The sequence below is a fragment of the Falco punctatus genome (genome assembly GCF_963210335.1).
Source record: "Falco punctatus genome assembly, chromosome: 9".
Classification (NCBI taxonomy): domain Eukaryota; kingdom Metazoa; phylum Chordata; class Aves; order Falconiformes; family Falconidae; genus Falco; species Falco punctatus.
Window position 1 is genome coordinate 38,687,882 of NC_137589.1, and position 18,975 is coordinate 38,706,856.

At 46.2% G+C, this 18,975-nt stretch overlaps 1 protein-coding gene across 2 annotated transcripts in view; it reads left to right on the forward strand.

Moving 5' to 3' along the window:
• Positions 1-15,070, forward strand: part of CAMK2G (calcium/calmodulin dependent protein kinase II gamma) — a 164,893-nt gene extending 149,823 nt beyond the window's left edge. The window contains exons 15-22 of one of the 2 annotated variants that reach the window (XM_080401228.1): positions 178-222; positions 889-937; positions 2,936-3,049; positions 4,806-4,931; positions 7,579-7,654; positions 8,146-8,240; positions 9,363-9,608; positions 12,276-15,070. In XM_080401228.1, coding sequence (XP_080257354.1) covers positions 178-222; positions 889-937; positions 2,936-3,049; positions 4,806-4,931; positions 7,579-7,654; positions 8,146-8,240; positions 9,363-9,595 — 738 coding nt within the window. In that variant the 3' untranslated portion in view covers positions 9,596-9,608; positions 12,276-15,070. The remainder of the gene's footprint in view (positions 1-177; positions 223-888; positions 938-2,935; positions 3,050-4,805; positions 4,932-7,578; positions 7,655-8,145; positions 8,241-9,362; positions 9,609-12,275) is intronic. The other variant, XM_080401229.1, reaches the window with a different exon arrangement.
• The last annotated feature ends 3,905 nt before the right edge of the window (positions 15,071-18,975 follow it).

The window sequence follows — 18,975 nt, forward strand, 5'->3', positions numbered from 1 at the left end:
GGAAACCTGTGCAGAAAGTGTGTGCGCGCGCACGCAAGCACACGTGTGCTGTTTGGAGTTTGTGGTTTGATTTTTTTTTTTTTATGTCAGTCACCTTTTCTCCACTTGCTGGGGAGTGAAAAGAAATGAGAGAATGCTTTGGAACCGGAGTTTAATGATTCTTCCATCCTTTCCTAGGAGCCTCAAACAACTGTTGTCCATAATGCTACAGATGGCATAAAGGTAAGGGATGGGAGAGTTGCCACAGAAACCTCCGCTTCTCTCTCTTCGTTCTCGTCTTCGTGTGTCTTACTTCGGTTTCTACCTCTCCAACGTCTAGTTTGTAGCATGCTCCTGAGTACTGCTGGCAGTAGACTGGGAGGGTTGTGTTGTAGGGCTGAGGATCTCTGGAAGAGGCTGAGTAGGGACAACTGTTCAGATATTATCATCTCTTTCCTGGTGTGGTGCATGACCACCACTCTTTTCTGTGTGGGGTGGAAGAGAACATACAGGCACTTACACACCTGGTTTTTTTTCCCTCTGGAAATGGAGACCTGTTCCTCTGAGACAGCCTAGGAGCCCTTCTTTAGTTTCTTGAGGCTATTCGTCTTCCAAACAGAAGCAACTCCCATTTGATCTCATTTGACAGAGTTCGGTAGTTTCTGTCCTTGTAGAAGTTCTGGGTGGACGGCTTGAACGGCTTGAACATGCAAAAGTTGAGCAGAGACGCTGTTAAGTTGTGCTTTAATATTTGGCCTGCTTCCATCCAAATCTTCCTTGTATCGTACTCTCCCTGCCATCCCTGCCAATGTTTTTGCGCTTTTCCTCATCTTTCTTCACAAACAAATCAAACTATTTGCTGATGCTCCCGACTGCTGATGCCTGGTAATGCTGTGTTCTGCTGCGCAGGGTTCCACAGAGAGCTGTAACACCACGACCGAAGATGAGGATCTGAAAGGTAGGTGTTTTGCCTGTTATTTCTGATACAGTTAAGCGAAGGCAGGGCATCCTGGAGATTCAATCATTGCCTTGAACTTGCTTCCCAGATTTCCGTGTCTGACTCAGTTCATAAATTCGCCATGACGCTGCCATTCCTGTCACAGTGGGACCAAGCGTTGGGGAACCAGCTGACTTGGCCTCTGTGGTATATAAACACTGTTCGCCCTGAGCTAAGTTGTTTTTGTCTTGGAGTTGGAATTCTTTTCTTGTAAATATCGTGATCTGTTCATCGCCATATCTAGGCGTGGAAAATCCCTACCAATCCCTTGAGGTTTGGAGTCGGGTTGTGTTTTTGTGCTTCCCTGTAGATTACAGGGAGTTGAAGCCTCTCTGCCACTCAGTCTCCCTTCTGACCCCTTTCTGGGAATCTCTGTAGTGGCATACACACGCTTTTCTCTTTACTTTTTTTTCTCTTTGGGTCTATTTTTCATTTCTAAGATGAAGATCATTCTCAGCCTGTCCTCTCTGAATGGAAGTGATTTTTCATGTCCTTGACTGAGATATCAGTAGAGGGAGAGGCTGAGAAGAGATTTCACACCTTTCAGTGACCATATCATAAATATTCTGTGCGTGGAGCACCTTCATCTGAAGAGTTCTACGAGTCCCATATCTGCTCGTGTTGTCTGAGCAGCTGTCCTTTTCCTGGCCTCCCTAAAGGATGAGAAGACGTTTTCCTAATAGCAAGATTGGGGATGGGTGGTTGCGGTTTGCATTCTGAGGGAGATGTGTTGTTAATAGTTTGCATTTTGAGGCAGAGGTATTCTCATTCCCCCTGTGTCAATCTGAGTTACATATCCAGGGAAAAATCAATGCTGACCCTGTGGTGCAGCAGCAGTGTCACCTCTGCCAGCTGGGCTGGTTCCTGAGGCTTTTCCTGTGGCTTATCAGAAGCTGCTGGCTCCTCTTCGGAGGAGTGGCAGGGATCTGCCGTGCACAGCTTGAGGTGGGATCTGAACTCCTACAGGACAGCATGCTAGCTCCCACCTTTTTGCCAGAGTAATCTGTGGTTGAGGAACCTAGCTCTGAGGGAAGAAACTGGATGGGTTTGGTAATGTGGTAATCAACGTGATTTATGTAATTCTCGCTGGATGTCCATCCAGAAGAAATACTTGTCCAGAACTTTATCTCCTTTGGCAGCTTTTCTTAGGAGAGGTCCGAGGCTTGAGCCAGTTGAGCCAGTGGGTCCTGTAAGTCAGGGGTACGAATGCTGGGAGGAGAGGAGGGCTAGGGCTGGGACGAGAGCGGGGAGGAGAGCAGCCGGCCAGGGCTCCATCTGTGAGGAATGCTATAGGGCTGCATTGCTGCAGGTGAAAACCCAGTGGGGGGTTTTGGCAGAGGTTAGAAAAATTTGTTACGATTTTAACAGAAGAGTATTTGAATGGTGGTTGGGAGGGAAGGAGCTCGCACAGTAACGGCCTGTGCTCCAGCCAGCTCTGCTGATTGTAGTGCTTCAGTTGCAAGTGTGGCGGTGTTCACCAGCATTCCTTTTCAACCCCTGCCCTTCCATGTTTTAAGCTGAGCAAGCACTCAAGCAAAGCTATAAATAGACCAAAAGGTTTGGGGGTGTTGGAGCTCTCGGCATTCCGCATAGCCATGACTCTGGGAAAAGGGAAGTGCTGCTGCAATTCCTCTGCCAACTTCTTACTTGCAGTAGACGGCAGGTTATACAGATCTGTTCTGCCGTGGTGTAGGAGACGTCGTCTTGATCTGTCAGGGACACGTTGTTGCCACCGTGGTGGGGCTAGAGGCAGCGCTCCCCACCCGTCTGGCATTGTAAATGGCACAGCAGATCCGTGTTGTAGAGCTGTCTATTTGGCTTTGCCCTGGAGGATACTTCTGCATGTTTTGTGCCCAGCATCGTGGTTTCTTTAATGTTCTCCTATTTCCTTTCTCTTTTTTTATTTACTGAACTTGCGTGTTTTGTTTGTGTTTGTGTTTTAATTCCCTGCCATGCTAGCTCCCCCTCTCTCCACCGGGGACGGCAGCTCAGTGCTTGAAGGACGGAGGCACAGTGAGAGCAAAACACAGACTGAGTCCATGCAGTCCCAGCTTTCTCTCTGTTTCTCAGCCAGTAAGTCCAGGGGTGCAGTGCTTCACGGCATCTTTTTCACACCCCTCCCTCCACCTTTCCCATTTCTCCTTCCCTGAATTTTTCCTTTCCTCAACTTCCTTCCAGAATGTTGATTTTTTTTCATTTCCAGTACTCCAGAACAAAAAGAAATCATCTCCCTTCCTGCAAAATACCCTCCTCTGCACACTAAAAATTTCCAAACCTTTCCTTCCCTTTTTGGAAAAAAAACCAACCAAAACCCACCCCAAACAGAACTTCATCCTAGCTAATTTCATTCCCTTGCTTTCATCTGGGCAAGACATGGAGTTCTCTGTGGAGACTCTGCCTTTTGGGGTTTCCTGGGGCAAGTCGCTGCATCTCTTAGTTTTCCTTGGGGTAAATGGGGTCAGTGGTGCAGGTCAGCTCATAGAGGGGGAATGCAGGGCCAGGGTCGGTCTCGCTTCTCAAGAGCTTCTGAGCACCCCAGGTGTGGGTGGTGCTTGGGAAGTGCAAAAGGAACAAAACCCAGTTTTATAGAATGCTTGAAGGATGCTTTGGAAGAGAGGCTGTTGCTGCTGGAAGACCCTGTAGCATTTCCAAGTCTGCTGTCAGGTGCTCTGAGTGGAAACCCATGGATAATGGTGGCTCTGAGGGGCGTTTCTCTGTTATGAGCTTTACCTTGCATGTCTGTCTGGCTCGCTCAGCTGGTACCGGGGTCAGTCTGCCAGGTACCATCTGCCTGATCCCTCCTGACCTTGCTACCTCCATGGAGGAGCCTGTGGCTGAAAAACTGAAAATATATAGGAAAAAAGCTTGTAGGTTGGAGAAAGTCTAGGTGGGATTCCCAGCCTTTCCTCTACACAGACATACTGTACTAGCTGCCTGAAAGGGTATTATAAATGTAATTTATAATTAACTTATCATACATTTAAATAATCACATAATAAAATTTAATATAATAAAATAAAAAAATATAATATTATTATTAAATACATGTATAGTATCTTTATAAAGCTGTAATGGAAGGGTCCTTAATGTGAGTCGGGGAGGTCTGGAGCGTTTGATTCTGTTCAGGTCAGTCTGGGAAGGCAGGGACAGGGATGCCCTCCTCCTCCTGCCTTCCTGCCCTGGGTTCCTGCACACAGCACCAGCACCTCATATGACGCAGCGCTCGGAGCCTCTCTGTTACTGATTTCTGAAGTGCTCCAAGGGTGTCAGACCTGCTGGTTGATGAGGTGCAGCGGGAATGGTGTTTTGCCTAGCCAGAACGGAAGGGAAATGACCTCTTCTGAAGTCCTTTTTGCTGTGAGCTGTCCATCACTGCTTTCTGATGAACTCTTTCCTCTTGCTGATAAAGGGCCCTGCTTGGTACGCTGAGGAGTGCCACATCGCTTCTCTGCCAAGCGGAGCAGCGTGCCCCCCACTCCCCCCCACCCCGAGTTGAGATTTGCAGTGATGTGGGTGCCCCGCATCCCTTCCCTTCCACTTTGCATCTCCGGGGTTGGGTCACCCTCAGTCACCCCCCAGCAGCAGCAGCAGCACGGCTCCCGCTGTGCCCGGGCTGCTGCCCCAGCAGAGTCCGGTGCCCAGGCCGGAGGGCGGGTGGAGGTGGCCAGGATGCGGATGGCTCTGGTGCCCGCCGGGGCTGGGGCTCTGCCTGTCTGTCTGTACTTCTTTGTTGGTTTTTATTTTGCTTTCTGGTTTGTTGTGGTTTGTTTGGGTTTTTTTTTTGTTTGTTTGTTTGTTTATTATTTTAATGCTTACATTTGTTTTGCAGCTACACAGTCTTGTGAAGAGAAGCTTCTTGCCTGGGACAGCCCAGGGCAGACATTGGAGTTAGAGCGTGCTCGGTCGGAGCCTTTGCTAACTCCAGTAGTTCCCTTTGTACTTAACCGCGCACCGTGTAAGTTAGCAGCCGGGTAGCAGTAGTGGAGTAGTGCAACTAGTACTAGTTACCGTAGATGTAAAGCTCCCCCCTTCTTCTCTCCGCCTCTGTGCCCCTCTTCCCCCCCCGTCGCTCCGGAGCCCTGCAGGGAGCGCCGGCGGCCGCTGGGGGGCGCCGCAGTGCCGCCGTGCCGGGGGAGCGGGGCGCCCCCCTGCGGCCGCGGCGGGGCAGGGCCCGTGCCGGGAGCCTCTGCGCTCGGCGCTGCTGCCGCGGCGGTGCTGGCCCGAGGCAGCGGCACAGCCCTGGGTCACGCTTTTATATCCGTGCTGGTGCATGCCTGCCTCCCCTTTGTGCCTCTGCAAAGGTAGGAGACGCTTGGGTTCATCGGGATGAACCCCTTTGGTGCCTCTCCACGGTGTAAGTTAGGAGACCCAGGGATTCATCGGGATTAATCCCTTTTGTGCTTCTCCACAGTGTAAGTTAGAAGATGCTTGGATTCATCAGGATGAATCCCTTTTGTGCCTGTCCATAGTTTAAGTTAGAAGATGCTTGGATTCTTCTGGATGAACCCCTTTTGTGCCTCTCCACGGTGTAAATTGGGAGACCCAGGGATTCATCGGGATTAATCCCTTTTGTGCCTCTCCACAGTGTAAGTTAGGAGACCCAGGGACTCATCAGGAGCAGCAGGTGCGAGTGCTTTCCCCTGTGACATCCTGAGGCTCTCTGTCCTTTGGGAAAAAGGGATCATCACCTCCTGTGTGCTGGTTGGAGCTTGGGACATGTAGTGTAAGCAAGAAGATGAGCACAGTCTGATGGAATGGACTTGTGTTGAAGAACAGGGTCGATGCTGCTGCACAGTGACACTTGGGAAGGGGGCGCAGATCTCCTTCGGTACACGGTGCCCGTGGTCTGCACATTTCCTCACTCATCCCAAACAAGCCTTTACCATGGACTCCATCTTCCAGACGCTGCACTTGTTGGTGTGTGCTCTGCCTGGAAGGGAGGTCCAACAAGTAGCCCCGCTTCATGCAGAGGCAATTCCAGAAGACTTGCTTGTAAGGACATTTTTCACACTAGACACAGCCCACTGTGTCGTTTTGATCCATTCCCTGTATACATCCTTCAACATGTGGAAATGTATACAGAGTGGCAAAACAAGCTCCCTCAAATTCTGAGCCAGTTGTCCCCTGTCTGAGGTGTTTCTGTGGCTGGCAGGGGAGTATAATTCTCTTAATTGGTTTCCAGAGTGGGTGCAGACATCTTTGGCAGCCAGTGAGATTATCACCTTGTTGCTCTTCAGCTGCACTTATCAGTGGTGGGATGAGATGCACATGTGGATGGGAGCTTGCAGGGGAGGGCTGTTCAGACTAGCGTCTTCTGGCATTTTGAGTGGAATCCAGCTTCCCTGACTTGGACATCTAAAGATGGTAGGTTGGATTTAAATGGATTTAATGACAGGCATCTGAGATGCCTCAGGTGAGGCTTCCAGAAGGACCTATTTCTTTGGGGCCTAAAGGAGGAACAGTCAAGTGGCTGGTTCCATTTCAGACACCTACATTTTAGATGCCTAAGGGGACATAAATTCCACAGTAGGAATTGTAAATTACTTGGTAACACAGAAGGTAACGCTAGCCTCCTAAGTGCTTGTATAACGTGCAGGATATTCTGCCTACAGGCACAGTGTGGGGAAGGCTGAAGGGATGTGAGGGTGTGCATACGTAGGCTCAGGCATGTATAATGGTGCGCATACAGTCATAGAACTTGAATTGTGTTACCTAACAGAACCACCCCAAACTTTGTGTTAACAACTCTTGAAATCAGCATAGGTGGTGGAACACCTCAGAGGGGATGGGGCCTGGGCGGTCAGCTGTGGGAAGCCAAGGGAGGAGGGCAGAGGTGCTGGCCAGAGAGGAGCCAAACATCAGGAGACAGGTGGCCCTCGTCCTCATTCATCCAGAAGTCCAGTGCGCTGTGTTGGGTTAGTGGCAGTGCTGTCAAAGCACCGAAAAGAGCCATATCGCAGGGATCGGCAGAAGCTACCTGCCTGAGGAATGGAGCACGCACCAGGGCATAGCGAGGACCTGTTCATCCAACCCATCCATCCTGCTACAGTTGTTTTTCTAGCCTGCAGAAGTCATCCCTACATGTCCCGCTTGCTTGTTTGTAGCATTCATAATAGCTGAGGTATTGGTGATGGTGATAGGCAAGTGGAGACTTTTTCCAATTGGTGTGATCTTGTGTGGTGGCCATTTGTGTGTGACTACTGTGCTGAAGGGTTTCCACATCTTAAGCTGCCAATCAAGGGCTTTACATAGGCAGATTCACTGATATTTGTTGGTCAGACTGGCCAGAAGCACCTCAGGCTGTCATTCAGGAGACACCTCCGGTGCCTTACACCTTTCTAGAAGAACAAAAAAAAATTGAATATGACATCTTCATTTCCTTTCTCCCGGCATTATGGGATCACCATTCCCCTTTCATCCCACCGCCCCCCTACTCGCATGCTGATGGCTGTCATTACTGCATATCTCCAGAATGCAGGGAGCAGCATCCTATGAGATCTAGTCATGGTGCTCCGCAGATTGCTTGTGTGAAGCACCCACTAGCCCTGTGTTCCCACCGAAGCCTTACACGCAGTTAAATTGCTCTTTCTTCTTGTTCACAGTGCGTAAGCAAGAGATCATTAAGATAACAGAGCAGCTGATAGAAGCTATCAACAATGGAGACTTTGAGGCTTATACGTAAGTACAGATGTCTTCTGAGTTGTTTACCAGTTGGTGTGCAAGTGATGTTCTGGCTCCTGGGTACGAGGAGCTGTCACGCGGGTAAAAAGGGACGGTAAAAAGTTTTATGGTTTTTAGCCTACATCAGTTAGGAGTAGGGATGTGGTAAGGCTCTCATAAGTGAACGTCAGGTAGAAGTTGGGTATCAGACAGAAGCAACAAAGGGAAAATGCCCTGGCTTTGTAAGAAAAGCAGGGGGGAGGGCAGTGAGATGGGCAGAAAGAGAATAAAAGCCAGAAGCCTAAAGGCTGCTTTTCTGTGAAATGCCAACCAGCATCAACTCCATGTTGTTGCGGTAGGACTGAGTCCTCCAGGAACTTAACTCCCTGGCATAGGGACATAGTTAGGTGGGTGCAGGGTGTGAGCCAAGTGCTCACCGGTGCTTCATTGTGTAAATGGCCCTTGGGCTCAAATGCAGACTGTGAGCCTGTGGTGCCTTTTTTTTGCAGAAAAATCTGTGATCCCGGCTTGACCTCATTTGAACCTGAAGCACTGGGGAACCTGGTTGAAGGAATGGATTTCCATAAGTTTTACTTCGAGAACTGTGAGTGGGTAGATTTGGTAACACCGACAGCTTTTTCTCTAATCCCCCTTTATGCCACGTCCTGAGGGGGGGGAAATTGCCCTTGTTTTTATTGGCTGTCAGAACCAGCAAGAATATGATTGTGCATGGGCTACGATGCATTCGTAAAAGTCAGCCTGCTTTCTCTCAAAAGCCCTTTCAGCAACAATTCCAATCATAACCCCCAGATCCCTTCACTGCAGGCATACCGTTTTGCCTGGTGCAAATATGTTGTAAGCATGGACTGCAGGAGCTTTAAAAGTGTGAGGCACCGGATTTCCTGCTGATATGGAAATGGAAAAAATGAGCATATTTTGATGGAAACAACACGTATGTTTAGAGCAGACATACTGAACGGTCAGACATATAGTCATGCACAAATTGGTCACGCCTTTGCCTTGGAGTTTGCCCTGGATGGCTTCAGATCTCCAACACCTAAGGAGCCTGTTTACGGGGATACGAGGGTCACCTTGTCAGCCTGGGGCAGGAAAAAGAATTGGGAGAAAAGCTGTCGTTGATACTGGTGGATGTACCTCCCTTCCTGGATGTCTCCACAGGATGAGATAATTGAAATCCAAGTCCTGAGCTGTTCAGTTTGCTTTATTTTGGGGGTTTTGTCAAGGTCCTTAGTGCAGGCAGTTCCTAGCACTACAAGTATGCAGAGACTTTGTCTCTCTCAAAAGCCTGTTCCGGAGTGATTTTTACACTTCTCTGAGGCTTGTTCATATTTAATGCAGGCCTAGCTTAAAGATCTCCTGATTATTGACTCCTTTGCCACAACATTCTGTAATTAAAAGATCTTTTCCTATAACTGAAGAAACAGCAGCACTGATGTTGAAAAAGTGGCGAGTATGCTTTGCAGAAGAAGCAGGAGCAAAGGAGGCCAGGGAATTCTAGGCAATAATAATGCACAGTTCCTAAGGAGAACAACAGGTGATAGGGGAAAGAATTGCTTGGATTTTGCCTGGAAAATTGCAGGAGCAATTTTTATTGTATCCCAGAGTCCAGTGGAAGGTGAGTAGAATACTAAAGAGGCTGGAAGATGTGGAGGGCTGTTCCTTCTTTGTAGTAAAGTGAAGCTGATGGTTTTGCATATTCTGCCAGTATTGTCGAAGAACAGCAAGCCGATACATACCACCATCCTGAACCCCCATGTCCACGTCATCGGTGAGGATGCTGCCTGCATCGCGTACATCCGCCTGACACAGTACATCGACGGCCAAGGCCGGCCCCGCACCACGCAGTCTGAGGAGACCCGTGTCTGGCACCGCCGGGATGGCAAGTGGCTGAACGTCCACTACCACTGCTCTGGAGCTCCTGCAGCACCTCTCCAGTGAGGATCAAATACGGGTATGGACTGTCAGGGAAGGAGTATGTCACACACCCAGCTAAGGTGCCGTATGTGGGAATTCACTATTCAAGGCTGTTTAGCTGGCTGAGAGAGGTTTTTAGTCGTCTGTAGGCTAGGAACTTCTGCTGATCGGTTGGTGTTCCCTTCTCTCAGCCCTGTGCTGTAGACTCAGTAGGGTTACCTGCCACTCCTGAGAAACTGAGGTGTTGTGACAGACAGTTGTTGCTGAGCACAACTACCCTTGTAGCAGCAGTGCTTCCTCCCAGGCGCTTAGCTCTGTGCCCAGGTGGAGTGCTAATCCAGAGCAGAGAGGAAAAGTATCTCATGCTGTGCACAGGTTTGCTGTGTCACAGTTGTCAGGGATCTACCTTTACGTGCTAGGGGCGATTTCGGAGAACTTTCCTGATAGGAATCTCATACTCTAGAGAGATCGTTGTAAAATCTATACAGAACAATTTCTGTGCCATAAGGGTAAATATTTATTCGTATAAATTTTACTACCAATTTTCTGACTAGAAGGTATTTAGTGTACAACGCTGAGAAAACTCAGAGAAAAAAAATCTAAGCTAATAATAGTATCGGAGGATTTAAAATATCTCCCAATTAGCTCACCACATTTCAGCATTGGAGGAAACTGATTATAGAGTTTGACATGAAGCAACGATTGTTGCTTGATCCTAAATGACAGCAGATCCATCTGCTTCTGCAGCATTTAGGCATTCTTGTTTATTGCCTTACTGGTTTCTTCTAGTTAGATGTACAAAGTCTTTCTGCCCCCTTTTATTTTATGCTGAAGTATGTGTCTCATTCCTTTTAAAGATCTAAGTTTCCTAATCTTAGGACCTTTTTACTGAAGATTTTCTATTTAAGAGCAAACACAAAAAACATTGACACCTGGGAGACAAGCTTTTTTAAATGTGGTCATTTGAGGATGAACCACTCAAATATACTTACTGCTTGAGTCCTAGTGCTGTGCGCTGCTTGGGACTAAGCCAAGAGCAGTTTTTATTCTTCTGTGTTGTAAGGGGTTCAGCCCTATGAAAGCAATGGGAAGGAATGTGAACTATCACAAGCAATTTGCAGAGGTCACAGAGGGAATTTGAAAAGCAAAAGCCAGTTGGGGGCACCAGAAGCAGGGAAGCTTTCAAGAGAGCTGGGCAATCAGCTGGATTTCCAGGGAGTAAAGGCAGTGAGAAGGATAAAGCCTTTGCAGGGAAACAGAAAATAACTTCCTCGCATCAGTTTTCATCACGGAGATGTTGAGGAAGACTTCTGTCCTGGATTTAGACTAAAAAAGATGCAGAAGAAATTATTGACCTGAAGATCAGTATGGCTCGATGACTGTGTCTAGGAGTTCTGAGGAAGCTTAGGAATGGAGAGCCTTAGCTGCCGTGGGAGAGGGGTGTTTCCCTCACTTGACTGCTGAAATGTTGCACCTCCTCCGAAAGTATGTGCAGGAGGGATGCTGAAAACTGCAGAGCAGAAGCCGTTTCCAAACCACAAGATGTTGGTTAAAACATAATTTAAAAAAAAACCTAGAAACTAAACTGGAGTTGAAGTATTTGCATGCCTTTCTGGGTTCTGAAGGAAGTGTAACCACGTGCGGTCAGGAGCGGGGTCGGTGTGGGTAGCCCCCTCTGAACACACTGAATCGCTCTGGAGCGGCGTTGGCCAACGTGCAGTGAGGGGTGAGGATGGAGAATGCGTGAGGTGAATAAGAAGGGTTAAACAGAAATCAGTGGTTTGTTCTCACCTGGGAGGCAGAGTTCAGTTTCGGGTAAGTCATCTGAAAAGGAAACTGCAGCCATAAAAGAAGTTTGAGGTTAATCAGAAGGCTTCTGTGTAAGGAGAGAGTAGGAACCGAGGAGAAGACTAGTAAGAAAGTTTGTGACAAAGACTTGTGAACTAGGAAGTGGTAGAAGGAAGATATTGGCTGTACTTTCATGGCAGGACAATGCTAAACAAACATGAAAAAAACCCAAACTGAAAACTGATCAAAATAAATCCAGTAATTTGACGGAAGAGGATTAGCCAGGAGGAGCCTTTGCTAAGAGCAGTCACTAGGGCTACAACTTTGCAAAATTGCGGAAAAGCTCATACATTTGTATAAATATTGAGAATATTTAGAGACAAAATTACTGAAGACTCACAAAAAAAGGCAGCGGGGGGGAGGCGGGAAGGGTCTTTCAGTTCAAGGCAAAAGCCAAGTTTTTTGGCAAGTGCCAAAGTGAGGCAGAAACTGTTCCTCAGGCCCAGAGCCTTTTCTCTCCGCTTGGGAAACTTGTTGAGCTTCTGGGATGTTGCTGCTAGGTAGCAGCCCAGGTCTGCTCCAGGCGAGCACGTAGTACATTTCCCTCAGCAGCCGGCTTTCCATAATTCGTTTCCCTCAGCAGCCGGCTTTCCATCGTTCATTTCCCTCAGCAGCCGGCTTTCTGGCCCGCTCGGCCACCTGGAGGGAGAGCGGGTGCCGCTGGTCTTCAGGCGCTCCGCACGGGCCCCAGCCTCTGCTGTGCTGGGAAGGGTTTCTGCCTGCACCAAGTAAATTGGTCTGTAGAAGACATGTTTTGTTAACTGTGTACAGCTAATGTTTGGCTTTATTTCCTTCCATCTTCCATCCTGTTCTCCCCTCTCCTTTCTGGGTGGACACTACCTCTTCCTGACTGCAGCAACTTGTGGAGATACTCAGCTGGAGGGCAATATCTTCTTAGCAAGCAGCTCTGGAGTGCCTGAGTGACAGCAACGGTCATGTCTGTTTTGACGTTAAAAAAAAAAAAAAAACAAATTACAAACAGGCAGCAGCCAAATGCACGAAACCCTGCATGCATCTGATGCTCCGGGCGCTGCCTTTCTGTTGTTTTCCATGGATCCATCGTGTCTGTTTCTGCTGTACGAAGGTGTTTTTAAATCTAAAAAAAAAAAAAAAAAAAAAAAAAAGGACATGCTGTTTGTATAAAATAATAAAAAACAGGAATAATGCTAAATAAATGACAGATTATCCAACATGCCCCTTCCCCCAGGGCTAAGAAAATGGCAGCAGCTGGAACATCTTTCAGAAATGAAGTGAGGGGGAAAGCAAAAGTGAAGGAGAGAGAAAGAGAGAGGGAGAGCAAAAAAGGAGGCAGCTTGAGCAGCAGATGGCTGAACTGTGCTCCGCAAGGCCGTGGTGGAGGTTAACATCGCATTCAGGCTGTGCTGCGACTTCAACCGTGAGAGGTGGCGAAGAGACCCCAGAGGAGCCAGTGTGAAGACTGGGGTTCGAGAGAGAGGAGGTGCTGCTCCTCCTGTTGCCTGGCAGACTGACTTCAGCCTGTTACTTCTTTGATTTCTGCACAGCAAGAACGCTATGGAAAGCTGGTTGCTCAGCTGCAGGATCCCAAAGCAGACTTTTCTTTTCTTTTTTTTTTTTTTCCTTTTTTTTTTCTTTTAAAGAAAAAAAAAACAAAATGGGATGTTGATCTTAAACTAAAGGTTGAAGTAGGGATTAAAAAAAAAAATGGGTTTAAGTGATTCTAACTTAAATAGAAGCTTGCTTTTCAGAGATTCCCGTTTTAGAAACAACCACTACCTGGCCAAACATGGAGGTTTGAAGCCAGCTTATTTAACTTAACAAAACAAAACAAAAGCATTGCATTAAGAGCAGAGATTTTAGAGGAAGAGGGTACATGTATGCGATTTTCTATGGGTTGGTTTTTTTCCTTTCCAGTAGTATAGTTGGGATCCACAGTGCTGCAGAACACGTGTTCCTTAGGAAGCAGACAAAAAACTTAGTGTTATGTTCTTCATGAAAACTTGCACATACACTCCTATATGAGGCATAAATAGCGTGTGTTTTTTTATACTGAAATATATGCACCCATAGAATTAAAGGGGTTACCTGGCCTCCTGTTTGATTTGTTTGGTCTCCGAGTAAAATCGCAGTGGGAGCCAGCAGCCCCAGCCAGGTGCTTCTCCCCACCACTAACTCATCTGATGTTTGTAAGTGTCATGTTTCCTAGTGTTTATTTGGGTAATTTTTCTATTTTTTACGGTGATGTTGTAACACAGAAAACTATCAGATCAGAACCTCAAGAACTGTAGGAAGGACTCCAGGCCACCTTCCTTTGTTGCCTCTGGGTGTTAGAGGACACCTGGAGAAGCAGAGGGGAGAGGGAACTAGTGCATGTGATCTGATGTTTGTCCTTTGGGCCAATTTATCTTCCTTTCTTTCCTTTGCTGCAGGAGTCCAATTCCTTTAGTCGTTGGGTGGGGAATGTGGAAGTGTTTTGTTGACCTTACCAAGGAGAGAGCCTAGCCCCAAGAAGAAACTGGCCTTTCTGGCAGACCTGATAGGATTTGTGTTGACCAAGGGAAGGCATGTCTTGCAGCAGTTGGGATGGGCTTTTACCTGAGCTTCTGTCCATCCCTAATCTTTTTTTGGATTTTGTGAGGGAGGTAAAGTGATTGCATTGACAGCATACTAATCATGAGGCAACGTTTTTACAGACTACGGAGGAGAGAAGAAAGCCAATTTGGAATTTTAATCCTTGTTTACCAGCATGCAGAAAATTGGAGCTGTTGCTGTGCAGCAGGTAGCTCTCGGCTCTTGTTGTTAGAGAGGTGCTATCCCACACCAGGATTAGACAGCTAACCCCTGACGAAGGAACAGACCAGCCAGGTTTGCCAGGTTTGTCTGAGCAAAGATGCTTTTTTTTTTTTTTTTTTTTTTTTTCTTTCTTCCTCCCTCCCTCCACCACCCCAGGGAGGAGTGTGGGGGTTGAACCTTTGGGGGGCAAACACTAGATTTCATTATTTCAAAACATTTTTAAGACAGCACTAAGCCAGTGAGTGAAGTGGAAAAGTGAAAAGCCTTGATATTTTATTCAGGTTTTTGTTTTGGTTTTTTTTTTTTAAGCCACAAAGAGAGAGCAAACAGGAGATTACATTGATGCCATTTAAAAAAGATAAATACAAAACATTATGCATGCCTTCTTTAGGTCTGATCTTCCTTGTCTCTTTACCTGATGATGAATAATTACAAAAGAAAACCCTCTGTATTAAGTATCTGCATCTTTCAGAGAAAATTTTAAAAAGAACAGAACTGTTGGGTTTTTTTGGTTTTGCACAGTCTTGGAGACAAACTCTCTTTTGGGTTTTTTTTTGTTTGTTTGTTTTGTTTCCTTTTAAGTTAATGAGAAAACCTTAGCTTGGTATGGCCATTATCAAACACAGCTGTACACCTTTAGCATTCTTAATGTTCTCTTATGGGGCTAATATAAGCATCTATATAATATATATTATAAATATCACATTTTAAACAGGAAATGGAAGGCATTTGATGCAGAATTTTTGCATGATATAGAAATAATTAAAGTTAGCTAGTGTTTGTTTGTTTGGTCTGAATGTTGGTAGAATCTTCATAGCTTTGTTACAATGAAACCTTGAACTGAAAATATTTAATAAAATAACATTTAAACAGTGCAAAGTTTTGAGCATCACATTTTTCTCTTAAGCCATGGGACAGTGTGGAACTGGCACTTCTGGGGCAAGAACCAATCCACAGAGCTTTTTTTGGGGGGGTCAGAAAATAGTGTGATTTAAAAACATCATGTTTGAAAAGGAAAAAAAGGTAAGTGGTACCATACCTAAGATGAAAAGATAACTGGCATTGAAAAAAAGCATTGATAAAAACAAAGGGACAACAGAACCTGTTGAAATGAACTTTATGGCACTTCCCTGACAGACCATGGGATAATCGGGATATGGCTGCTTCTGTTCCCGACAGCCTAACCCTTGGCCAGCCTGCGCTGTTACTTCCTTTCTCAGTCTTTGTTTTCCTCGCCGGTATTTCAGACTGCGGGAGAAGCCGCCTTGCCATTAGGTTTGCCTGGTGTAAACGCAGGCTGGGTGGCAGCTCTTGGCTGGTGAGCTGGCGTGCTGTGTCCTAGGCAGGGTGCTCCTGCGGGCACGCATCAGCCGCTCACCCGTGCACATCTGCCTGCTCCAGCAGCGTAAGCATCATTTCCTAACGCAAGTTAGAACGAGGTTGGATTTAGCCTGTTGTGTTTCTCTAGTGCCCTTGTTCCTAGAATTTCATTTGTGCTCCCTTGGGTGGGCTTTGTTCCATTCCGGCCTTCGCTGCTTTGGTGTTTTTCTTTCATTTCGCACCTCGTACTGTTCAGGCTACTCTCTTGGGGGCCGCAGGTCCCCGCTGAGCCTGCAGTTGTGCTGCTCCTGTGAAACCCCTTGCCAGGGGCCAGGGAGCATGGCTGGCAGTGAGACCCACGTGCTCGGGTGCTTTTCTGCATCTACCTGCTGGCCTTGTGGCAGCTGCGTGCATATCAGGTCCGGCATGGCTGCTGCCGGGGTTGCACATCTCATTCTGATGGTGGCTGCAGCTAAGGCTGAGGGGCTCTGGTTGGCATCTGTGCCCCCACCTTGGCAGGCCTGGCCAGCATCCCGCACCCCCAGCCCTTCTCAGGTGCATCTGGGAAGGGCTGCAGATGAGATGAGGCTTTGCTTTACCTCGGAAAGAGAGTTCAGCGTGCTTAATCCCCTTTAACTGCAGCAATTACCTAGTAAATAGGTGTCAGTTGCTGCTGTTTAAAGAGATGATTGCTTTTGCTGCCTGATGAAACAGGAGGAAAATTGTCCTTAGTGTTTAAAGGGAGAAGGTAAGAGTTTTACAGCCTACTTCACAGGGGCTGAAGACAATCTGTTCCTAGCCAGAGAAGATAGCTCCTGCTATTACTGCGGTAGCAAAGAGAGGTTCTGCTATCATTCTGACATCTGAGGCAGCATCACTCACCAGGTAAGGTCTCTCCTGAAGCAGTTAATCATATCTTAATGGTCTTGGAAGAAATGGTGCAGTATGATCTGATAGGCACTAGGAAGGTACTTATAAAGTCAGTGATGATTTCCCACGTTCTTAGTAGCTCTTTTACCCAGGACAAAAGTAATTTAAACACTTACTGAAAGCACAATAGTTGGGCTAATGCTTACGTCAGGAATATTTATGTAGCATGTATATGAGGCATTTCAGACAGTTCCTGTGTATGTGTGTGATTTAAGTACATTTAGAGAAGGTGGTGGTGTTCCATTTAAGCTGTACTGTACGTGTCTTTACCACTTGCAAGCGCTTTGTGAGTCCGTCTTGGCCAGGAGCACTGAAAAATGGGATAGAACTGCTCCAGAAAGGGTTCCTGTTTTTCCTGTGGTTTAGCTGGCAGCAGGGGTTGGGAATGGTGCTTCTCTGCAATGTGATAGATGCAGCGCTGAGCTATCAAGCCGCAGCAGTATTCCCAGACACTTATTTTCCAGAATGCTGTATCTGGTTATGGTTTGCTCATCCCGTTGGGTGGCGTTTTGCCATCTTCTGAAGAGAAGCAGCTGAGCACGGTTTGCTAAGCTCTCCCCTCCCAATGCGTGCACATGCATGCTTGTACACGTAGGTTGATTACTCTGGGGGAGACCTATGATTGATGGTGGCTTTTATTTGTGCCCAAATCAGATTTACCTTTAAACTGGAATGGGTCTGCTCTCGCTCACCAGGCTAGCAACAGAAAGCCCAGCAGGATGCTCCTGCGCTACAGAACCTATGAGATGTGTGGAGAAGTATAAGCAGAACAGAAATAAAATTCCATATATTTTTTTAATGAAAACTGTTACCTTTTACTTATGTGTGACTGATAACGTAGACAAACAGACAGAGTGGTGGACAAGCAGTCAGGAGATCTGTGAGCTGTTGCTGGTTTTGCTGTGGCTCTGTGGGGAGACCGTGGGCAAGCACTTGTGTGCTAGGTGCTTCTGTGTCCCCAGCTGTCCCTGCAGATAACGAGACTGACCTCCGAGAATCTGCTGGAAGAGACTAATGAGCAGTGATGCAGAGCAGCTGGGGGGTACTGCTGCTCTACCTCACAGGTGGTGGGGTTTTTTTCCTGAGAATTTGAAAGGTTTGGGATTGCAGACTAATGCATCTGGAAAGCTTGTTTATTTGGGTTTGGTATAAATTCATTTTCGAGTTGGGAAAGGTCGTCCTTGAGGGCACTTAAAGTGGCTTGAGTGGGGCATTATGAATTTCCCCTAATAATGCCTGAGAACTCCTCATGTGCAGGAATGCCCTGCCTGCCTGACAGTAAGGAATAAGAATTTACCGGCTGGTGTGTTGGTGGTGGTTTTTTTTTAAAGAATTTTAAGCAAGCAATTTTTTTCAATACTTAACAAGTGTTAGAAAACAAAAATGCATATGTTCATGGTTTTTAAGACAGCCTGGCCACAGTGACAGGATGCAAATAACTAAATCAGTATCATCTCAGCCTGAAAGTTCATTGTACTGCAGAAGGGTTCTCTAAAGCCCAAATAGGTGGGGGGAAGAGGGAAAGGTGGCTGTTCTAATGTATCATTTTATCTTATACAGTAATTTATATTGTATATTTTTATACATAAAGTATATTACTATTTTACATGTTAATATATTCATATAGTAAAAATTATCATTTTACTGTAATTACTTATGAGTGGATGGGCAGGATGACATTTGTTCACAGAGAGCCTTTTTGTTAATCCATCATACAACTGCATATTGGCAGAGTTGGGGTTTGGCCAGTTCTTGTTGGGATGAAATACAGTGTCATCGTGATTGATTTCTCCATCATGTTTCTGTGGAGAAGTGTAGTGTTCATACCAAGAGAAGACAGCCTGCAAAAATGGCATCAAGGCTGTGCTTCAGTGGCCTTGTTTACACGGGAACATCCTATAGCCTGTATATATATATATATATATATATATATATATACACACATACAACTATACAGTTGTAGCAGTGCTACTACTGCTGTATGGTTGTTCCTGTTCCAGAAAGCAATGATTTGTTTGTTCGTTACTACGTGTTTAGAAGTTCAAAACAAGCTGAAAGAAGTACTTATACGAGAAGAGTACGTTCTGCTTATGTATCATTTGAAATACATTGCTTCGGATTTATCATATTTTTCTTGTATAAAAAAGGCCCTATCTTTGAGATATTGTCTTAAAATGTTAAAGAGTTGTAAACAGATTGCAGCCTTGTTCATCCCGAAACAGTATTAATGCTGAAATAATTTTAAATATTTTAAGTCAGCAAGTTTGAACACTTTCTAATCTGTTACAGTATCTTACAGTATCAGTAAAAATCTTCCATACCTACTAGAGATACTCCACTGAGCTTCCATATAAACAGGAACACGTTTGATTTTTTTTATTTTAACACGGCATTGTACTTCGACCTTCCCTTTTGAAAGAAACAGGCTTCCTGACCCATGAAAACTTCTATCAGGAGTGGGAAAATGGAAATCTTCATTATAACTCAGTTTTTTACTGACTATCCAGGGAAGGATTGTTTTGTTTATGTAACCT